At 35.4% G+C, this 20,342-nt stretch overlaps 3 protein-coding genes across 9 annotated transcripts; 1 reads left to right on the top strand and 2 right to left on the bottom strand.

Annotated features, from left to right (window-relative positions):
• Positions 1-1,314: 1,314 nt before the first annotated feature.
• LOC105165710 (sterol 3-beta-glucosyltransferase UGT80A2) lies at positions 1,315-8,398 on the bottom strand. Of its 3 annotated transcripts, none has more exons than XM_011084808.3 (14): positions 7,965-8,387; positions 7,608-7,786; positions 6,541-6,780; positions 6,185-6,296; positions 5,051-5,221; positions 4,411-4,474; positions 4,201-4,258; positions 3,921-4,098; positions 3,579-3,709; positions 2,765-2,867; positions 2,581-2,657; positions 2,099-2,146; positions 1,866-2,015; positions 1,315-1,586 (listed from the first exon to the last, which is right to left on the bottom strand). In XM_011084808.3, the coding sequence occupies exons 1-14, from the start codon at positions 8,137-8,139 to the stop codon at positions 1,419-1,421; spliced, it is 1,854 nt and encodes a 617-aa protein (XP_011083110.1). In that variant the 5' UTR covers positions 8,140-8,387; the 3' UTR covers positions 1,315-1,418. The 3 variants fall into 3 exon arrangements, with proteins under 3 accessions (XP_011083110.1, XP_011083111.1, XP_088737791.1); XM_011084809.3 differs by having other exon boundaries at positions 6,541-6,763; positions 7,965-8,105; XM_088881665.1 differs by lacking the exons at positions 1,315-1,586; positions 1,866-2,015; positions 2,099-2,146 and adding an exon at positions 2,157-2,332 and having other exon boundaries at positions 7,965-8,398.
• Positions 8,399-10,775: 2,377 nt separating this feature from the next.
• LOC105165711 (uncharacterized) lies at positions 10,776-14,998 on the top strand. Of its 5 annotated transcripts, none has more exons than XM_088881859.1 (3): positions 10,776-11,076; positions 11,820-14,483; positions 14,606-14,998. In XM_088881859.1, the coding sequence occupies exons 2-3, from the start codon at positions 13,373-13,375 to the stop codon at positions 14,617-14,619; spliced, it is 1,125 nt and encodes a 374-aa protein (XP_088737985.1). In that variant the 5' UTR covers positions 10,776-11,076; positions 11,820-13,372; the 3' UTR covers positions 14,620-14,998. The 5 variants fall into 5 exon arrangements, with proteins under 5 accessions (XP_088737985.1, XP_088737988.1, XP_088737986.1 ...); XM_088881862.1 differs by having other exon boundaries at positions 10,776-12,094; positions 13,364-14,483; XM_088881863.1 differs by having other exon boundaries at positions 10,777-12,094; positions 13,430-14,483.
• An 805-nt stretch (positions 14,999-15,803) lies between these two features.
• LOC105165712 (3-ketoacyl CoA thiolase 1, peroxisomal) lies at positions 15,804-19,805 on the bottom strand. The gene is made up of 14 exons (XM_011084814.3): positions 19,479-19,805; positions 19,022-19,098; positions 18,842-18,926; positions 18,644-18,770; positions 18,358-18,456; positions 18,209-18,276; positions 18,026-18,133; positions 17,862-17,939; positions 17,644-17,776; positions 17,448-17,544; positions 16,839-16,962; positions 16,642-16,750; positions 16,299-16,382; positions 15,804-16,208 (listed from the first exon to the last, which is right to left on the bottom strand). The coding sequence occupies exons 1-14, from the start codon at positions 19,569-19,571 to the stop codon at positions 16,099-16,101; spliced, it is 1,392 nt and encodes a 463-aa protein (XP_011083116.1). The 5' UTR covers positions 19,572-19,805; the 3' UTR covers positions 15,804-16,098.
• Between the last annotated feature and the right edge of the window lie 537 nt (positions 19,806-20,342).

Below are 20,342 nucleotides of genomic sequence, written 5' to 3'. Positions count from 1 at the left end.
CAACTTTGTCACTTATATGATTAGGTGTGTTGTGGGTTGATAGCAGACAGTATAACTAATTCATAATGTATTTTTTGTATGAGTATATACGATGATCAAATATTCTAAAAAAAATCGACGAAATTAATATTTTATATTGATTAAATTCCTTTAGTTGCGGTGATTAAAACGGGTTCAATGGGATTTAGTTTTTCAAAATAATGAGAAAAGGGAAACATAAATGTGGAAGTATTTATTCTTCCCAAGAGTTCTGAGCATAGTGATGAGGGAGAGAGGGAAGTGATTGGTAAATGTGTATTAATGAACAGGGAAATTGAGTCCCAACTATCTAACATTCTGACCCCTTAGGTGTTGTGTTCCTTTCCTCTTGCAGCCGGTTTCTTTCATGCTTTTCTTGTGTGTCTTTTATTTTTTTGTCGTCTTCTTCGTATTTGAGAAATTTTAATTCGATTAAATTTAAATTAATTATACAATAAATATAATATATTTGATATGTAATTAAATTCAACTAAATTTAATTTGAAGACATCTGCCACTTAACAAATCATTGTGGTGGTGTCAAGTTCCCCTCCCCCCCCCCCCCCCCAACTGATTTAATTGGTTTGTAGTCCAATAGAACAGTGAGCTGCACTGGTCTAGGATATAATTTTAGCCCATGAAGGATCCTGTTGACAATTCTTTTTTTTGTTTTCTTTATTTAAGGTGGAAGGGTGGGGGTAAATGACTGAGAATTACGTCAGGCAATCAGTTGAACAGAATTACATGTTGTAGGTCGTTATAAAAAAAACAAATGAGTCAATAAAAGCCTTCCCTGAAAATTCGCTTCAGATTATTTTTAGTTTCTTAATTATAAAAAATAAGAAAGGAATGCAAATCAATTTAAAGTCCCTCAACAACAAAAAGAACTAGTTCATAAACTGCTACTCAACAAACCATCCACACGTCATATGTCAACCGAACAAGAGTTTTCGCTACCAAAAAGGAAGAAAAAGAGCAATTGAATTCAAACCCCTGATAGACGTAACCTTTCAAGAGGTGTATTCTGTTGGTACTACAATTTTGATGAAGAAAATGAAGAAAAAGGAAGCCACAACCACATTTTGATGATGCAACAGAACATTGCCTCCCAGCAATTAGGAATTCTTGATGTAATTTTCCTAGCACCAAGAGTTCAAAACACAGTTAATTTATGCAAACTAGACATTACTCATTGAGATGCCCCACAACATCAGCTCAGGGTATCGGGGGTGTGTGGATAAGGTGAGGCCATAAAAATATACATATATGAATGACATTAGAAAGTAGCTCTTGGTATGAAGAAGTATTCTGTAAAATGATACTCAAGCAAATCAAATTATATGATTTTAATACAGATGAAGAATACACACTAGGGGAAATGGAAAACGTTATTCACACTTCTAGGAACAACCAAAGCATCTCCTAATGGAGAAAAAATTCGATGATGTTGGTTTAGGGTCAGGATCGAGTTTTGTGCGGGGAAGATGTTTAAAAAATGCCTTCACAGCTCCTGTAACCCCATCTTCATTTTCCATGGCCTTTGCAAGCTCAACTGCGCGCTCCTTGACCTGCATAAAACCAACCTAGTTGCATTCAAACCTAAAGTAGTTTCTCCTATCTATTGCCAACTCTATGCATTAGCTCATATTCACAAGTGAAGTTTTTTTGTCGATACCTACAAATGCAAGCACAACTTGACAAAACGGGAGGGGAAACCCCCCAACAAGAATTAAAATCCATACATATATCGCAATATTTTGAGTTTAATTCCATGCTGTCTTCATGTAGGATGCTAAAAGAACTTCAAGCTCTTCAACCATACCATAGAAAAATTTAAAGCACTGTACCTTGGGATCTAGCATAAAGTTGATAGCATCGACCAACTTCTTAAGTGAAAATTCATCGACTGGAATTGGGGGAGGACCTACACCCCTGGCATGGACCCTTTCTCCCCAAAAAGGTTGGTCACCAAAGAATGGGATGATGGTTGTCGGGCACTGTATTGCCAGAAAAAAAATATTAATCAAACACAAAGTCACAGGTGCAGAAAATGGATCCAACTATGTCATTGAATCATTACCGCAGCTTTAAGACCAGCAGCTGTTGTTCCTGCACCCCCATGGTGCACCTGAAAACAAATAGGAGGAAAAAGTATTCACCTTAGTGCTCAAATTAGACTCTCCAGATTCGAAATCACTCCATATTGCCACATACACACAAGCGTTTTCCTGGATTTTCTATTGTTTTGGATGCAACACAAAGATTATCACCAACAAACTGCCTCGCTACCATAACACACTTAGCAATCTACCCCCTGGGAGAATGAAACATGAAACACAATTTCTTTTGGTAAGAGCTGCATCTCAGGACAATTTATGCACATTGAATTTGATGATTAGAAGAACATTTCAAATTTACTGTGCAATAAGGATGCTAGTACAAACACACCATAAATAAAGAAATGAAAAGGAAAATTGTACTTAAGCTCACCATAAATAAAGAAATACAAGAAAAGAAAATGGTAAAAGGTCAAGATGCAACAGCTAAAACTAAATAACTCACCACAGCAGCACATTGCAAGAAAAGCCAGTCATGAGGACAGTTATCCAGCAGATATACAAAGTCCTTGTCTTCCGCCACTGAGAAGAAGCATTAGATTCTAAATGAGCCAGTTTAAAGGAAATATATGACTGAGAATCATGAAAAGTAATTTTAGAAAAGATCAACGAAGGAAAAGGGAACTCACAGTTACCAAGGCCACCCCATCCTTTGTTAATTATCCCCCTCTGTTTAGTTATTTCTAAAGCTTCAACAATTATCTGTGTCATTTTCTCGGGCTCTTGAACAGGCTGAAATAGGAAACAAATTGAAGTTGACAACAGTCCTTGTTTTCCAGAAAACAGAAGCTAAGTCACGACACCTTAAGAAATTACTGACGAAACATATTTGAAGGACCATGACGTAGAAGAGGAAAAACATAAAGAGAAGCATGCATCAGTTCAAAGCAACAGCTAAAGGATGCACTACCGCACAAGTAAAATGTCACTATTCCATGAAGAATATGGAGCATGTCCTATTCTAACCATAAATAACTTTAAAAACTTACATAGGCACCTATAACAAAAATATTATGTTTGCAAACCTACTAATAATTGTTTCATACGGTTTTTGTCAAAGGAAGTTCTCCATCAATTATTTAAATTTTACCACAGGGTTCTTGAGTGTAGAACAGTTTCCAACAGATTAAAGTGGGCTTACAATGATCCAGTAACCCTGATGCAGTTGAGACAAACAATTGGAGCTCACTCCAATAACACAGTTGCAACTCATTTGATATGTCAAAGGAAGCTTTGATTAAAAAGAACACAAAAGAACAGTGACCTTAAACATATCTCTGTATCAATTCATCTATATCACCACAAGGAGATAAATGATAGAAAATAATTTGCGGAAACAAGAGAAAGATCTATCTATCTCCCCTATCTCTTTGTTTTGTTTGTTTTCTCCTTATGGAGGGGTGTAGGGTTACTGCTGGGATGTAGAGGAGCTTGGATACTCACAAGACTGCCAAACCCAATATAGATGGGCTTTGTACCAGCTTTAAGCCAGTTTAAAAGTGATTCGGGTGGCTCATAGTTTGAGGCAAGATCAAGGAAGCAAAATCCAACAACATCAACCTTGGGTCCCCAATCTGCAAGACAATATAGCTATAGAGCTTAATCAGCAACAATCAATTTAACAAATGTGAGCAATGATGCTCTTATGGATGAAACATAACTCACAAGCAGTAACATATAATGATGACAACTAACTTAGAGTCGTGTTTAAATATGGTATTGAAGTCACACTTGGCACAAGCACCATATTCATCATAATAAGATACTTTTTAGGAAAATGAAAACCTTTTGGTTTTGGAACGAGGTGAGGACTCCATATATATCCATGCGGAATATCCGACTCAGACCCTTGTGAACCACTTAAATAAGTGATTGGCCGTAGCTTCAGCTTTTTTTTCCTAACATCATTTATCATGTCTCTTATTCCCAGCCAAATCAAGGAGTCAACAATCTGATATGACAACTGCAAAGAAAAAGATGTTACAAAAGGCTAAAATAAAATGATGTTACTTTATAAACAATGAAAAAATGCTAGAAATACAAAATAAGGATTCTTCAAACGCACTCTATATCCAGCTGATTGCTTAACACGAGACAACGGATGGGGGAATTCACTGGTTGGCCTGGCAGAACAGACTATCATTAAGAAAGATGAGAAGGTAATTAACAAAAGGAACAAATTGTTGAGAGATCAACCAGACTACTTTTTTTTTCCAAATCCAAAAAGAAAAAGGAATATTTCTCAATGGGTCCAAATAATCCAGACAAAACTTACGTCCACGGCATTGTGAAAAATATATGAATTGGTACTTTCAATGCTTCGGCGACATGTGTATGCCCTGCAGCAGTGTCCAGGTTTAGAAGATGCATTAACTTTTCAATCAGTCAATACATATAAATGTCAACATTAGACCTCTATCACCAAGGTGACCCAGTGTAACCTAAGTTGATTAGGTTGTTGAGCAAACTTAATGCCCATTCACAAGCGGATACAAAAGTAGCATATGCATTTAGGGATACGACACTATTGACAAAAATTGAGGACAAGATACAGAGGAGACAGGGCAATTCTATATTAAAATGCATTCATGTACACCTGAAGCTGCATAACTGTATAGACATCTATGGCCACATGTGCAAAAATTAACGGCTTTTCTAAGAAATGTTAAATCATGGATCTCGTGATGCCTGCTGCGAAAAGATATTGAAAAAGAGGTAATTCAATCAATATACATGCCACAAGAAGTAGCAGAGGAAAGAAAGACCAATCTAAACCAATAACTCAGAGCTTGTCCATCATATGGACATTGCAAGGGAAATGGTGAAAATATTCAACCATGTAATACAAGATTAGAAATTACATAATTTTAAACAAGAAAAGTGAAGAAAAGGATTGGTTGGTCATATAGTCTAACCATATGCAGGAGGATTAGCAATGATTGCATCTGCTTTGAAAGGAATCCCAGAGTCAATGTCCGGCTCTTTGCATGCTGGAAGTAGTGAATATATTATTTCCTTCATTTGATTTCTTTGTATAGGTATTTCTGAAGGCCCTGAAGGCAAGAACCCTTTATTTTTTACCATGTCTGTGGAAAAGAAAGCATGAAACCGTAAGTTTATTATGCATTCTGCCATGTGAAATAAAAGGATAAATATTTTCAATAACAAAAGGAAGCATTCATGCTGCAAAAAAGTTTTTCAACACAGCATAATGATAATCTGAAGTTTTAAATGCATAACAAAGAATATCAATATAATGAAAATGCTTACAGATGATATCAAGAGCATAGTAGACTTTCACATTTGGAAATGAAATCGATCATGCGGTTAAACACTCTAGGCGAAGTTTCAGAAAGGAAGCTAAAAAGTGTACGTTCTACCAGCCAAAAAGCTACCTATCACAGAAATGACAGTAATATCAAAACCTAAGATTGTCGCATTGTGCCATATATTATTAACTTTCTAGTGAGTTTTCTGTTTATGCACGTCATAAACTATTATCAGCTGAAATGTGAACATTGCACTCCAAGAGAGAGCAAGAAACCAAAAGGATGTTGGAATGCAAAAAAGTATGATGCCAGCAATAGCACTCTTCATTACGTTTTCAGCCTCTCTGAGTGCTTTCCCTCCAAATCACTGAATTTATTTCCTTTGGCGTCACAGTGATACTATAGGTGCTTAAAATACTTAATATGTAAGAAATTTAAAGCTTACTTTTCAGAATATGTGGTTGAACAAACATATTATTACATAAATTTCCTAAAATCTGCAACCTCTGAATTTCTTGTGCAATTATGCAAGCACAGAAAAGTTCCTTTAAATGACATGTGCTCCTTTTCTGTCATACATCACCTGTGTATGCAGGCCTCTCAAGATGCTTGGCAACATATTGCTATTTTCACAAAGTTCCCTGAACATATATGGACACTATTACTTCGTTTCAACGTTTTAGTCTGTTGAATAGCTAGTAAGACGTTCAAATGTATTATCACATCAGGTCATCAGATATTGACTGAAAAATGAACAAAATATGAGTATTCGGAACATACATCCGGCAAGAACTTTTGGATCCCCACCAAGGGGATAGAATTCCAACCCAGATGTCAACACAAACTCTTTGAAATTGGAATGTGTGGCCAATCTAACTCGATGACCATAATCCTGCACCCAAGCATCCTCCGTCAACAACTTCATAAGGAAACCCAAAGAGATAATAGCTGGAATAGTGAAAATAAGTTGGGTGTTGTTTTCTGATTAAGAAATTTTCATTTTCTCCTTCAAGAGCAAAGCAGGTAAACTTCGCACACCAATTTGCCAGTACTTAGTTCATCTGTAATTTTTAAACAAGTATACTACAAGTTCATGGATGAGGTCTAGCGAATCTAATGCAATATCAAGTTAATACCTGTAGTCGCTTTCCTATTGCAACAAATGGCTGCACATCTCCACGAGTTCCAACAATAAGCATGACAATTTGCATTGGAGGAATATACTGAAGTTCTGTTGCATCAAGTGGATCTTCGTCAACTTCATTATAGACACTCTCCGAACCAACTCTGAGATTATGAGGTTCAACATCACCCGGAACTTCAAATTCTACAGTTCCATCGTCTTTAACAGTAGCAATTCTGTTCAACAATTTGAGCTGCAATGTTTTAAATATTTAACGAAAACCCAGGCATGTATTCTGTTCAACAAATTAAGTTGAAGTATTTTAACTATTTAATCAAAATCTAGGCAAGCAAGCATGATTAAACAGGTTCATGTGTCCAAAAGTTATTTGAAATGTAGCATTCTACTGAAATAGATAATTCAGCATGAAATTGAGGATACAGCATTCACAAAGATTACAAGACAAATTCTGGTGAATAAGATGAGGTCACTAGCTAGCATATTGCATTGACATTAAATTTAGAGGTCTATCACAATAGAAAGAAGATTACTTATACAAGCATTGATCATAACCTGGTATTGGAAAAAGAAATTAGAAAAATATGTAAAGAATAAAGATAAAAGAAACCTGCTTCTACGTTACTACTTAAGATATGTGCATAACAGCAGAGATACATGTCAAATTACAAGTAGCCAAGCACCAGGGAAAAAATTACTCCAGGTGATACCCCATAAATCATAAATGATTTTACATTATATCCCAATAATGGATGTGGTATGCAACTAACAAACAATGGATATGAACCTAGTTGACAAATCTCCAGCACAAGCTAATCAAAGAGTTCATGATCTATAGACAAACTTATGATAGACAAAATCCTTTTTCATATTGAAGTACTTATTGCGAACAGAAAGACAAATATTAATGAGAAAAATCATTTGATAATTTATTCAATCCAAATAGCAAACATTTCAGATTAATTTTCGCGACCTACAAAGTTATACAAAGAAAGAATGAAGAACTATGCATGATACCGCCGGTGTTAAAACCACACTTGAAGCTCTGAAAAGGATCTTTACCTTCTGCTGCACAGGAATTCGGTCATCAAAAATCTGCGCAGCCTCTTCAGCAAGCCTATTATCATGTCTTTGCCTCTCGGTCTTTGATCTTTGGAAACCCACAGGCAGCTCTAGCTTCTCAGAATTCAAGATTTCCGGCGGCATGGTATTTACTCTGGGAAAAATCGGTCCCGTACTCCCTTCCAACATCAACCACCCAATTTAACAATGCATCTAATTTAAACTCAAAATGTAAATAAAGTCACGGCCCCAAGCACAAACAACTAAACACTAAATCATCCACTCCTTTTCCGAACTTCAATTCCCATAATCCTGCAATTCATTAACTTAATTCTTAAAAGAAAAGCCCTGACTCACCAGAAGACTTGCTGCTGCTGCCGCCGCCATTGGAAAGCGGGACAGACGAAGAAGCTGAGGCACCAGCGCCGGCAGCAACGCTACTATCGACTGGAGTAGTGGTCGCCTCCGAAGTACCTTCCTCGAACCTGACGGATACTTCTCCAGAACTCGACGAAGAGCTTGCCTTCGCCATTGGCTGCGCCACCGCCTCCGGTGGATTCCGCGTTTGATCCAGATCTACAGATTCTTCCAGAAACAACTACGTGTAGTTTGTCTTACGCATCAACTACAGATAGTAAATTGATGGGTTGAAGCGTGTAGAGGTAGAGGGAGAAAGAGAAAGAAAGACGGGGCCACGTTCAGAGGAGTGGGAATCAAAAAAGAACTGTACGTCAAACAAAAAAGAACTGTCCATAGCAATTCAACGCAACGGTCAACGCTTGCCCGTTCTCGTGTCTCCTCCATTAAGCGCCACTCTTCAACATCCGTTCGTTACTTCTTTACGTAGCAATTTAAATTATTTGCCTTGCATTATGGATAAATATTAATTTTTATTTAATTTTTTATTAATATTTATAATTTTTAATTCACAAAATAATTTATTGATCATATAAAAGTAAATCTTATAAATACTAAATATAATTTATCGAATCACAAAAAATTTACATGTAACTATACCAAATCTTAGGAAATGAGAGTAAAATTGTCCCTATATATATATACCAGCTATTATGATTCGTCGTTCCTATTTCACACTTTCAAATATATTATAAATAAGTGTAAAGTATATCACTTAGTGAAATTTGAAAAAGATGAATAGGTTAGTTATTTTATCAGGAATGACGTTTTTGACTTCATAAAAAATTGATACGGCTATGTCATTAACCGCCGTTTGTGAGTGTGGAAAGGCTTTTCATTTTATATTAGTATAAATATTATCTTTTATAATAAATAATTTTAAAATTTATTGTGCATTTGTTATTTATTATTATGAATAATTACGTTGCTCTCTTCTAAAATTTTGTATAATTATTTATAAAATATTTTGATTTAAAAAATTACATATATTATTCTTATCGTTTGTTTTATTTAATAAATATTTTTTTTTTATTTATCAAAATTGAGCGAACTTGCTTATATTAGCATAAATAAATAAATGAATAAAAATTCAATTCATTTAATACTGATTTGTAACTTTTGTTGAAGGACAGTGACAAAAGTTTGATGTGTGTTTGGAATGAGGTGCACCCTACAAAACAAAGAGATAAGGTATCAAACAAAAAGGAGAAAAAATCAAAAGGAATTATGATAGTGTTGGTGGGGAAATATCTGCCTTTTTCTCTATTAGAATTAGCAAGTGGGTGCCACGTTATTTTTACGTACATATAATAAATATTTTTTTATATTTTAAAAAAAATTATAAATAATAATAAAATATATAATTTAATACATTGTATTAAAAAAATAAAATTACGAGTTTATCAATTAATATAAAATTTGAGAAAAGTGAGTGTTTGGCTAAGTTTTTCTAAAATATCGTATAAGCTCTCTAGGATTTTTAAAGAATTTATTGTTATTTAATTTTTCTAACATGAAAAAAAAATATTTAATTATTTAATAATAAATTATTATAATTAAATAAAAATAAAAAAATAGTATTAATATTATATTTAACGAAAAAATATAAATTCAAAACACTATAAATTATACGACTAGAAATAGACATTGCATTAACAAAGAAAATATCAATTACATATCTATATTAATACTCGATTAGCATGAATATACATATATATCATTTTTATTCAAATGTTTAGGCAATAATTCGTTATTTTTTTATTATCGTAAAATAATTATTTATCAAGTTTTGGTTCCGAGTTAAACTAAGGTATACTATTTATAAAAGTATTTTAAAAACATTTAAAATAAAATACGTCAAGAAATAACAATTATTTGATTCTAATAATATCATGTCATTTTTAATCATTTTATCAATAAAAGGCCTTATTATGCCAAGCATTCTAACATCTTATAAAATTCAACAATCTTTTTTTATCCAAACACTTCAGGAGTTTATTTCTAAAATAAGATATTTTAAAAAAACTTTAACCAAACACTCTCTTAGTGGAGTGTTTACTAACATTTCGGCCAGCCCCGTTATTGAGTGGACCGGCCAGTATTGGACCACAAATTTAGGTGATTCTAATCACCAACAATCGATGTTGGTTCTTCTTCACAAGGATCTTCGTTTCCTCTCCATTTCTAATATATATATAATTTATAATAATGTCGTCCCACAGCATATTATTTTTTTTATAATTTTTTAAAATTAAAATCAATAGAGTAAAATTGATATTTTCGTATTACCATCTAAACATTATATACTTATATCACATGGTAAAAAGTTTCAAAAGAAATATATAATTATATTTATTTAGTATATCAAGTTTCAAAGAAGTCACACGTAATTTACCTTTATTGTTACTAACCATTTTTGAGTGACGGCATCTCGTCGCAAATCCTTTTTTTTATACTAATTGTTATGGCACGTCGTTTATGTATATAAATAATATTATAAATAAAAATAAAATATATAAATTAATGTATTATATTAAAAAAAGAAAAAAAATGTTAATTTAGTAATTAATATAAAATTTAAAAAATTAAATAAATTAATTATTTTACTGATTGATGAATTCATAAAAAATTGATGCAACAGTGTTATTATCGGTCGTGATTTTGTTTTTGTATAGAAATAGAGGAATAGATTGGCATAGAATGAGTATATATTATGGTCATAAAAGAGGCGGTTGTTAATATGTTTCACTTTCACCGTTCCTCTTTCTCTTGTCGTTTAGGTTAAATGAATTGCTCTAAATTTTGTGTTTTCAAATACAGTGTATAAAAGCGGCGGTTGTTATTCTCTTTTAATCCTCCAAGTACTTTTTCATCTCAATCTGTAGTTTCCAGGGTGTATCAGAAATCCTCATACGGAGCTCTTTTCCCAGAATATCAACCCACTTTCATCGGACGCTATCTCGTAAATTCCACCTAAAAATTATAAAATTGAACTCCTCCACAATCAATCAATCAGAGGATAATCGCCGGACCATCTCTAATTTCTCCAACTGTAATTCCGCACCTTTAATATTCTTGATTTCTAGTTTACCTTAATCGGATGTTTGTTTGGTTTGAGTTGTTCCTGATCGTTCTGATCTATCTTATATATACATGTGGGCATGTACAATTCTGTTATTGATTAATGTGCAGATGTAGTAAAGGATCTTTCTGGTACTTTTATACTTGAAAAACGGTGATCTGGGAGGGGAATACTTTGTTGTTGAAAGAGATTGATGATGGCTTCTTGGATTTTTGTTAGGGGTGGTATGTTGTAATGGTAAAATTTTTAAATTGATGATAAGTTCTTGCCGTCTTAATACTTTGTGAATTTTAATCTTTTTTTGTCTTCTGGGTCTAAGTTCACCTGTTAACTGCGAACGAGTTAATTTCAGGATTAGATTTAGCAGGGACTGCAAGGTAAGTTTTGTCTGGTGAGGTTGTTCTTTGTGATTCCAGTTGCCATACATTCTTGTACTTACCAGGGCTTGTACCAGCCTGGCAGGCAAGGTGAAGTGGGTTCTAGTATGTTGAACGATGAGATGATGATCCTGGCAATTTTATAGAATTGGGTTAATATTTCAGTTAGATTTACTGCTGTAAATTAATTAGGTTTTGTTGGCTGGATTTAATGTCGCTGACTTGTGTCTGGTTTGATTGTCTCTCTGCTGCAACATGCTTGTTTGTAATTTTGCTTATTTGCTGTTTGATTAGAAAGCTGGATCATGTTGTGCAAATAACAATTTTCTATTCCAGAATACTACTGCAGGCTGTGGGACTCGCTGATTTTGGCTCAAGAAATAGTCAATAATCATTTACTTGAAGCATAATTACTCCAAGAATTTTAGGATTGTATATTTCGTGAATTCGAACAAGAATTGCCCGTGACCAGTTGCCATCTGATGTGCTATAAGGTCAACTAAAGACACTGTATTATATCATTTGCTAAATCAGAGCGTTATAAGATTCAGATCCCATTTTATAAGGTTCTGAAGCTGCCAGTAAAAGAGAAACCTCAGTACCTTTTCCTGGTGAGTAAAATTGAATGGCCTATATTTGTATTCAAGGATGTGTTGTTATTGCCTTCATAACAATCTGATGTCTGTGATCTGTAGTGATGATTTATGTTTGTTAATGCAGTTATCACTGGGTTAAGTTACTTTCTATGTCAGTTCTGTCTTGTGACATCTTTCAATTTCTGTAGCTGTTGAACATATTTACTGTTTGTATAGTAGGTATTCTTCGTTTCTTTTTGTCTGTGTGATTAATCAGGGAATTGGTTGTGGAGTGCGTCAGGCACTTCCCTGTCTTGTTTCTTTTAGTTGAGTACTGGATTGTTTTGGTAACTATCATCTCTAACACTCATTGTGCCAAGTAATTGCCGCCTTTCTCAATATCCAGGTAACTCATACAAAGAGGTATTTTTAGTGCTGTCAGAGGAATGAATTAGGGAGAAGTACAATGAAATTAAAGTGACTAGGCACCATGATTTCTGAACCTTGTAGTTATATTGGCTTACGTTTGTATCAAGTAATCTCTGTGTGCCCTTTGAGGTGGATCCTAAAGCAGTTTTCACCCTTGAGCTGTTGTCTAATGGTTACTATGGTGACAAATGCATTTTGGATTTATTAATTGCGCCTTCATGCACAATGTTTTAGCGTGCACTTGAAGTGTTCTAATCTCATTCCATATGTTTTACATAATGAATTTGTTATAGTCATGGTTGGTCTCACAGCAATCATGCCTGCCTGTGAGTTACTTTTATTAATGCATTTGTCTCTTTCCTTCATTATGATTAACTTGAGGTAACGGGTGAGAAACTTTTGTTGTTCTCAATTTAAAGTGTCTTTGCTTTTGGAGTTTTGGTCATGACCTCCAGCGGAGGTGAAGAGAGTTCTTATTGTGGTGAGCTTGGGTGGTTTAGAGGTTTTCTTGCAGTGATGCAATGCATATTTCCTGCACAGGGAAATGAGAATTTCATGGCTAGATGAATAGATTAAAGATATTGATCTTCTCTAAATGCACAATAGAAAATTATACACTTCTACATATTGACAATTATAAGTGCTGAACAATTATACACGTCTATGGATTGAAAATTATATTTGCTCTTTCTTTGAGTTGGCACAATTTACATTTTTTTCACCCCAACAAAGTGCTGCTTTGATCCTACCTTTGTTTAATGATGTTGCACTTCTGCTGCCAATTTATACATTAAAGTTCTGTCCAGTTTATATGCTCACCTTTCTGCGAATTAAAACCATGACGCTGATGCATTCAATAATAGTAACATATCACAGTGCACATAGATGGCTAGTAGAAAAAGAAGCATATCAAGTGATGCAGATGTATCTGATCTGTACAAGGAATGGGATGAAGCTTCATGCCCCATATGCATGGATCACCCCCACAATGCTGTGCTTCTTATTTGCAGTTCCCATGACAAGGGATGTCGTTCATATATATGTGATACTAGTTATAGGCATTCAAATTGCTTGGATCGATTTAAAAAGCTGAAAGAAGAAAATTCAGACAGCTTTTCTGGAACCAGTTTGCTACCAGGAAGCTCTCATGATTCGACTGGCACTTCGAGTGGGAATTTGGACCTGACAAATTCTAGTCCCCGTGGGGAACTCGGAGGTCATGTGAATCACAATCTGACTCCAAGCATCCACGATGTTCATAACGATCTTGATGAACGAACACGAGAATTATGGTTACCAATTGATCTTGGAGAAACCGATATAGAGAAGTCAGAAGAAGGGTCAAATTTGAGGTGCCCCTTATGCCGTGGAAAAGTTTTGGGCTGGAAAGTTGTAGAAGAGGTGAGGAATTACCTCAACCTCAAGTCTCGAAGCTGCTCTCGAGAATCATGTTCATTCATTGGTAACTACCGGGAGCTGCGTAGGCATGCTAGAAGAGTTCATCCAACCGTGCGTCCGGCTGATGTTGACCCATCTAGACAGAGAGCTTGGCGTCGCCTTGAAGACCAGAGAGAGTACAATGATATTGTCAGTACCATTCGTTCAGCCATGCCTGGTGCTGTGGTAGTCGGTGACTATGTGATTGAAAGTGGAGATAGGCGATTGGGTGAAAGGGATAGAAACGGAGGTGCTGCTGATGGTGGACGGTGGTTAAGCACCTTATTCTTGTTTCAGATGATTGGTTCGCTGGACCCTGGAGCTGAGCTAAGAGGTGGCAGATCAAGAGTGTTGCCGAGGCATCGTCGTGCTACTGGGACCTTTTCCAGGCGCCGCTATGTCTGGGGTGAAAATCTGTTGGGTCTTAGAGACGAGAATGATGACAACGAGGAGGATGAAGAAGATGAAGCGGACCTGAATATATCAAGCAATCTTGGAGATGATGGTCCTCCAAATCGAAGAAGGCGACGTAGGCTAACACGTGCTTCATCGGATGAAGGTCAGCAATAGGCTGCATTCAGAAGCACATGGTAGTCCTTTCAATTAGTTTGAAAGCAGAAGTTGCATATAGATTGACAAGTCTTGTGATTGGTCTTGGCTGACCTTTTTTCCTATTTTCAGATAACCATTTTTAATGGTTGGTAAGATTGCCTCTTGATGAAGAGGACTTTGGAGTTAACCAGGGAACCTGGTTTTGGGTATCAGACAGCACTGAACAGAGTGGTGGATGTAGTGACATATCCAGGCATATCTATCTAGGATTTGATGCATGTGTGATTCCCTTCATTGGGGAAAGGGAAAGAATCATTAGTCCCTGCTTTGGGTCTCAGTGTTGTTTGTTTTAGATTGGGGATGATATCTCCTGTCATTTCTATTCAATGTCTTGTGTTTATTCATGACATTTAGGATGTAAGCTTGAAAAAACTACGTTTGCATTTTGGACAGTCTGAAAATGTGTATGGGGTGATGTAATGCGTATTTGGTATTGTTTTTAAAGAGATTTTGAAGGTGTTTTGTAGTGTGTTATTGAAAAGATGGATTGACCATACCTTTCAAATACTTGATGTAACCAAAACGAAACCAAGCTTTATGGTTGGTTTTGCAGGAAAATAGATTTCGTCTTGCTTGATAGGCAAAGGCAATCAAAAGCATTTGCATATGTTCCGTCTTTAAACACATGTTTACTCCGAAGAAAATGAGTTCATGAGGCCGTTTTTTATTCATAAAGTTGAGACCTTGAGATATCCTCCTCATTGTTTATGAATATGAGTGACTTGTATTTTATTTGTCTCATTTGAACATGATCATTGATAAATTATTGATACTAGTTGTTGTGGTACATCGTTTCTATGTGTTTATAATAAATTTTTTACGTTTTAGAATATATTATAAATAAGAGTAAAATATATAAACTAATGCATTAAATTAATAAAAGAAAGATAGAAAATAAATTTTGAAAAATTAAATAAATTAGTTATTTTTTCATGAAGAGTATTTTTTACTTCACAAAAAAATTGATATAATGATGTCATTAACCATCGTTTGTGAGTGTGGAGAGACTTTTTCTTTTTTTATTAGTATAGATATTGAATTTATCGACCATTTTTTTAATTTAAAGGTATTTAATTATGTAATAATCAAAATGAAAAAAAAAACAGGAAAATAGGAAAACATTGAGAAATGAAGCTTTACAGCATTTGAAATAAAAAAATTAAGTTTTTTTTTTTAAACAATAAACTATTATTATGTAAAATAACTCGATTACAATTAATCCTATCACATATCAATACCTAACAAAGGCAGTTACAATAATTATACCTTAATCAACAAAATCTAAATAACATTTATTATTACAATAGACAATATCTACTGTGCAATAGTACATTCCACGTATTCAACGCGTTTGATACATGACCTTAGGGGCCTCAGATTCGTCAATCGAGCTAGTCCTCATTAGCTGAGTTGTACTTAAAATATTTAACAGAGACTCTGTTATCGCTCTCTCTCTTCAACACCGGAATTGGTTTACAATAAACTTAACATTGCACCTGTTTTTTCATGTCTCATCCACCATCAATTTCACAAACATAATTCATTTCCATAACAAATTGTGCTCACATCGCATCCTTTGATAAGAAGTTGTTCTCACTCACCGCCCGTGCATTACACAGATCGTCCACACAGTCCCCTCTTTCAAGAACAGCAGCAGCACCCATGCCCGAACCTGCAACACCAAGAATCGAGATGTATATAATACGTTCGACATGTCAAAACCTGCTCAACTTACCGGAATCTGTATAGAGAAAATGGATACCTATACACATTGATATAACACCAAAACGACAGTCCTTGCCACGACGCTTCATCTCATTTAGTAGTGTAGCAACACAACGAGCCCCTGAGGAAAAAAGGTAAACATTTTCACCAACCTTTGTTACCTACTCCACACCACATTTTTGCTCGGCATGCTATTAGCCATCCAGATTTACTGTTTCAGATTGGTATCTTGTTTGCAATCAACTTCATATATACAAGTGTGGCGTACAATGTTCCTTAATATACAGCTGATGTGAATTTATATATATACGAGACAGCAGAATACTTATATTGTATTCTCAGTGTGATCAAACTAGTAAGAGATCTTGAGCATAGATTACCTGTAGCTCCCAAGGGATGTCCGAGGGCCATTGCTCCTCCATTGACATTAACTTTTTCACGATCAAGGTCCAGTTTCTTGCAGCAATATACGAACTGGGAAGCAAATGCCTGCAAATTGAATGGCAAACTTGCACGTTTCTTAAGTTGGTCAAACCATTTCAGCTTCCAGAATGTTATTACTGGGACAACAAAGTACCTCATTTATCTCGAATAAATCAATGTCGCTAAGTTCGAGACCAGCTGACTTAACCGCTGGTGGAATAGCAACGGCAGGGCCGATGCCCATAACACCAGGATCCACACCCACAGCAGCAAAACTCCTGTAGGTGAGGTATAAACGCTTCTTCAGAGAAAACAGGGAGGCTTGAAAAACCAAGTCAAGTTCGAATATCCTTCTCAAGGAATCTTTGAATACAAAAAATAATCATAAGAAATTGATAAAAATACTTCAACCCCACATACACTTGCAAATTTCAGCTTTGGAGTTGACACACGTGACACCATTGATGTGAGAGCTACTATGTTTTATCCTAAAGTGATTTATGTGAAGAGATAACCCAAGAGAGTGATTTCTTTTGACAAACAAATAGTACTGAGGATGAAATTGGGGATTGCAGGCAAAGATAACACAGATAAGAAAACTTTGATGCACACCGATCCGCTCATGAAAAGCAAATTCGATTATGTTAATCATTTAATTCATAACTATTCAATGATATCTTTCAATGAATCAAAGCATCTTTATGAATTAATCGAAGCACCTGCGATACACTAGCAGAAAAGATTTCAGTATTCAGGAACACACCTGAATATGCCAAGAATGGGAAGCCCTTTTTGCATAGCCAAACTTCGTTTCATGAGGAGGACAGCTCCAGCACCATCACTCACCTGACTTGCATTCCCTTAGAAATCACATTAGTGCATTTTAGTCAGAAGCCATACAAGAAATGCTCGCATATTCATGCACCAAGTATTTTACATGAGAAAGTAACTTCTTTTACCAGCAGTGGTGGTTCCATTCTTCTTGAATGCGGGCTTCAACTTTGCCAAATCTTTCATATTTGTGTTTGGCCGAATTCCATCATCCACTGAAATTGTAACAGGCCTGACCTCACCGGTTGTGGGGTCAACAATCTTTTATGTAAAATCATCAGTTAGAAACCATAAAAAGATTATATTTCTTATTACAGACAAGAAAGTTTCCAGGTTTCTGGTTCACCTTTGTCGAAACTGGAATTATTTCATCTTTGAATTTTCCTGATGCAGCAGCAGCAGCAGCACGTTGATGAGAGATAACCTGTTAATGCAATTTCCAGGGGGTTACAATTATTCAAAAGTTTAGTATACTTATATATTAGTATGCTACTGAAGAAGAAAACTCACAGCAGCTTGATCTTGTTCTTCGCGGGTCACTCCATAGCGTTCTGCAACATTTTCAGAGGTAACGCCCATTGGAAGAAGACAGTCACGAGCTTGACTGAACCTTTCCACCTGTCATATGCCCATTTGAAGTCATCATTAACAAGCTGTTCAAGAGAAGAAGGAAAGTTCACAGTTATCACATACTTTTGGGTTAACCATTTGAATTGCGCCCATAGCATCTACTGTCATCGACTCCAATCCAGCAGCAATGCCTGTATGGAAATAGAACCAATCAAGGGCCAGGCAAAAATGTGTCTTCACTAGGCGTTTAAATGATTCACCATTTCTTTTACCTATGTCATAATACCCAGCTTGTATGAAGGCAGCAACATCAGCAACGGCCTGGAGACCAGACGAACATTGTCTATTGACTGTCCTGACAGGTACACTATCTGTAGAAAGATCAATTATAATCAGCAATGAACAAACTAAAGGAACTACAGCATGCAAACATTCTGAAGGATAAATATATATTGTTGCAGAAGATGTTTGAAGTATCAAAGAAACTAGAATAAGGAAGAATTAATGGTGAAGTAGCATCTGAAAGGGTATAGAAAGGAGGGAGGGAAGAAAAGATACCCGGAAAACCGGCATATAGTGCTGCCATCCTGCACTCAATAGCTCTCAGCGAACCTGGAGCAAGAACTGTGCCTACAATTATATCTCCCACCTCAGCAGGATTCAGATTTGTTCTATCAATCAGCGCCTGCAATCAGAAGACACGAGAATAGCTAAGAGAAGACCTCCAAGAAAGGGCACCGGAAAGCAAAAACTCACCTTTAGTACAGCGGCAAGTAAATCATCCGGAAGGGTGTCTTTGAATCCCCCTCGTTTAGACTTGCAAATGGCAGTTCGATAAGCTCTGTAAGAGACAAGTCACACATGAAACCATTTATTAGCCCGCAATCTAAACAAAAACAACAGGACAAACTGAATGATAAAAGTGAAGCAACTCACGCCACAATGACAATGTCATCTCCAAAAGCAGCTGTTCTGTGGTATGCAGCACTATCTCCGGCCAAACATATCGAAGGCTGTTAAAGAAAACACATGAATGACCAAGGAATTGAAGCCGAAAGGTTTCAAACATTTGTAGATGGCATGCAATAGTCATTCAGATGGTGCTTTGGTAGTTTGAAGCATTTCCTTGAATGATTTACAATCACATCTTCGCATACTTAAGCCAAGAAATAGTCTAATTGTTACAGAAATAAAGTTGTTTCTTTCAAATTATGCAAGCAATTTTTCTGCATCCACCAAAATCATCATAATTCAAGAAAAGTCTTACCAACAAGATCTGTGTAACACAAATTAAAGAATTAACCCATATTGTGAAGTAATTCACTTGAATTCATTAAAAATCAAAAGGGCCGAGCAGAACACTGTCCATAAATACAAGGAGAAAAAAACTCACAGAAAGAGAAGAATCAGAAGTCTGGTGAGAAACTGAAGAAGTGGGTCGCAAATGTTGCAGCAGAATTCTTTGTCTGTTAGTGGCTTTCTCCATTTTCTTCTCCCTCTCCCTTCAGTTCTCTCTTTCTTGATCAACAGTTGTTCTTCCACTGCAAGACTCTCTCTCTCTCTAACCCACAACTTGGAAGCGCATTTAAAGGCATTGACTTGCAAGAAATTGAGTGGGATTTTGTTAAATGGGATAGAAAAGGCGTGGTGGTGTGCGATGTGGACGGTGAAACTCCGTTGATCATACTAGGAAAGTTCCGTGAAAACATGTTTCCCGTTTTTCACAACATTTTCCAAGTCCACGGCTCAAATCTATGCCTACGGACAAAACATAATTTTGTTTCTTTTATAACACAAAAGATAAAAAAAAAAAAAAAACATAAAAAAAAAGAGCAAATGCTGTAATATTACACCGACTTTTCAGTTGCTTTTCTATTTACGAGGTATTCAGGTGTTGATTCACACAGACACACTCCACTCTTGCTTTTGACAAAGAAAATATTTCACGTAATTATATTTACACCTTCCACCCCTTGTATGTGTATATAAACTACTCAATGATTCTTAATAATATGAAAAATGGGCAATTTTTTTAATAATGCTGATATTTTTAGAGAGTATATATGTAATTTTTAAATAATAAGAATAATTTATATAAATAATATTGATATTTTTAATAATATGTGTATTATAATTTAAAAAGTATAATAATTTGTATAATCAAACTATAAATCAAAGAATGTAAATATAATTACGGATATTCACTCCGGGGTAATAAATACCACCTTTATAAGTGTTATTTGTTACTAGACTGATG

The sequence above is a fragment of the Sesamum indicum genome, linkage group LG6 (assembly GCF_026168435.1).
Source record: "Sesamum indicum cultivar Baizhima isolate 11 linkage group LG6, ASM2616843v1, whole genome shotgun sequence".
Taxonomy (NCBI): domain Eukaryota; kingdom Viridiplantae; phylum Streptophyta; class Magnoliopsida; order Lamiales; family Pedaliaceae; genus Sesamum; species Sesamum indicum.
The sequence above is the reverse complement of the archived record's forward strand: the minus strand, read 5'-3'. Positions and strand labels throughout refer to the sequence as shown.

Coding starts and splice junctions, on each gene's coding strand:
- LOC105165710 (XM_011084808.3), bottom strand. CDS start 8,139: ATGGCGAAGGCAAGCTCTTCGTCGAGTTCTGGAGAAGTATCCGTCAGG. Junction 2,868..3,578: donor ATATTGGGTTTGGCAGTCTT/GTGAGTATCCAA, acceptor TTCCTATTTCAG/CCTGTTCAAGAGCCCGAGAA. Junction 2,147..2,580: donor TCTTGCAATGTGCTGCTGTG/GTGAGTTATTTA, acceptor ATTTGTTTTCAG/GTGCACCATGGGGGTGCAGG.
- LOC105165711 (XM_088881859.1), top strand. CDS start 13,373: ATGGCTAGTAGAAAAAGAAGCATATCAAGTGATGCAGATGTATCTGAT.
- LOC105165712 (XM_011084814.3), bottom strand. CDS start 19,571: ATGGAGAAAGCCACTAACAGACAAAGAATTCTGCTGCAACATTTGCGA. Junction 16,383..16,641: donor ACATCCCTTGGGAGCTACAG/GTAATCTATGCT, acceptor TTTTTTCCTCAG/GGGCTCGTTGTGTTGCTACA. Junction 16,209..16,298: donor TGTTATATCAATGTGTATAG/GTATCCATTTTC, acceptor TTGGTGTTGCAG/GTTCGGGCATGGGTGCTGCT.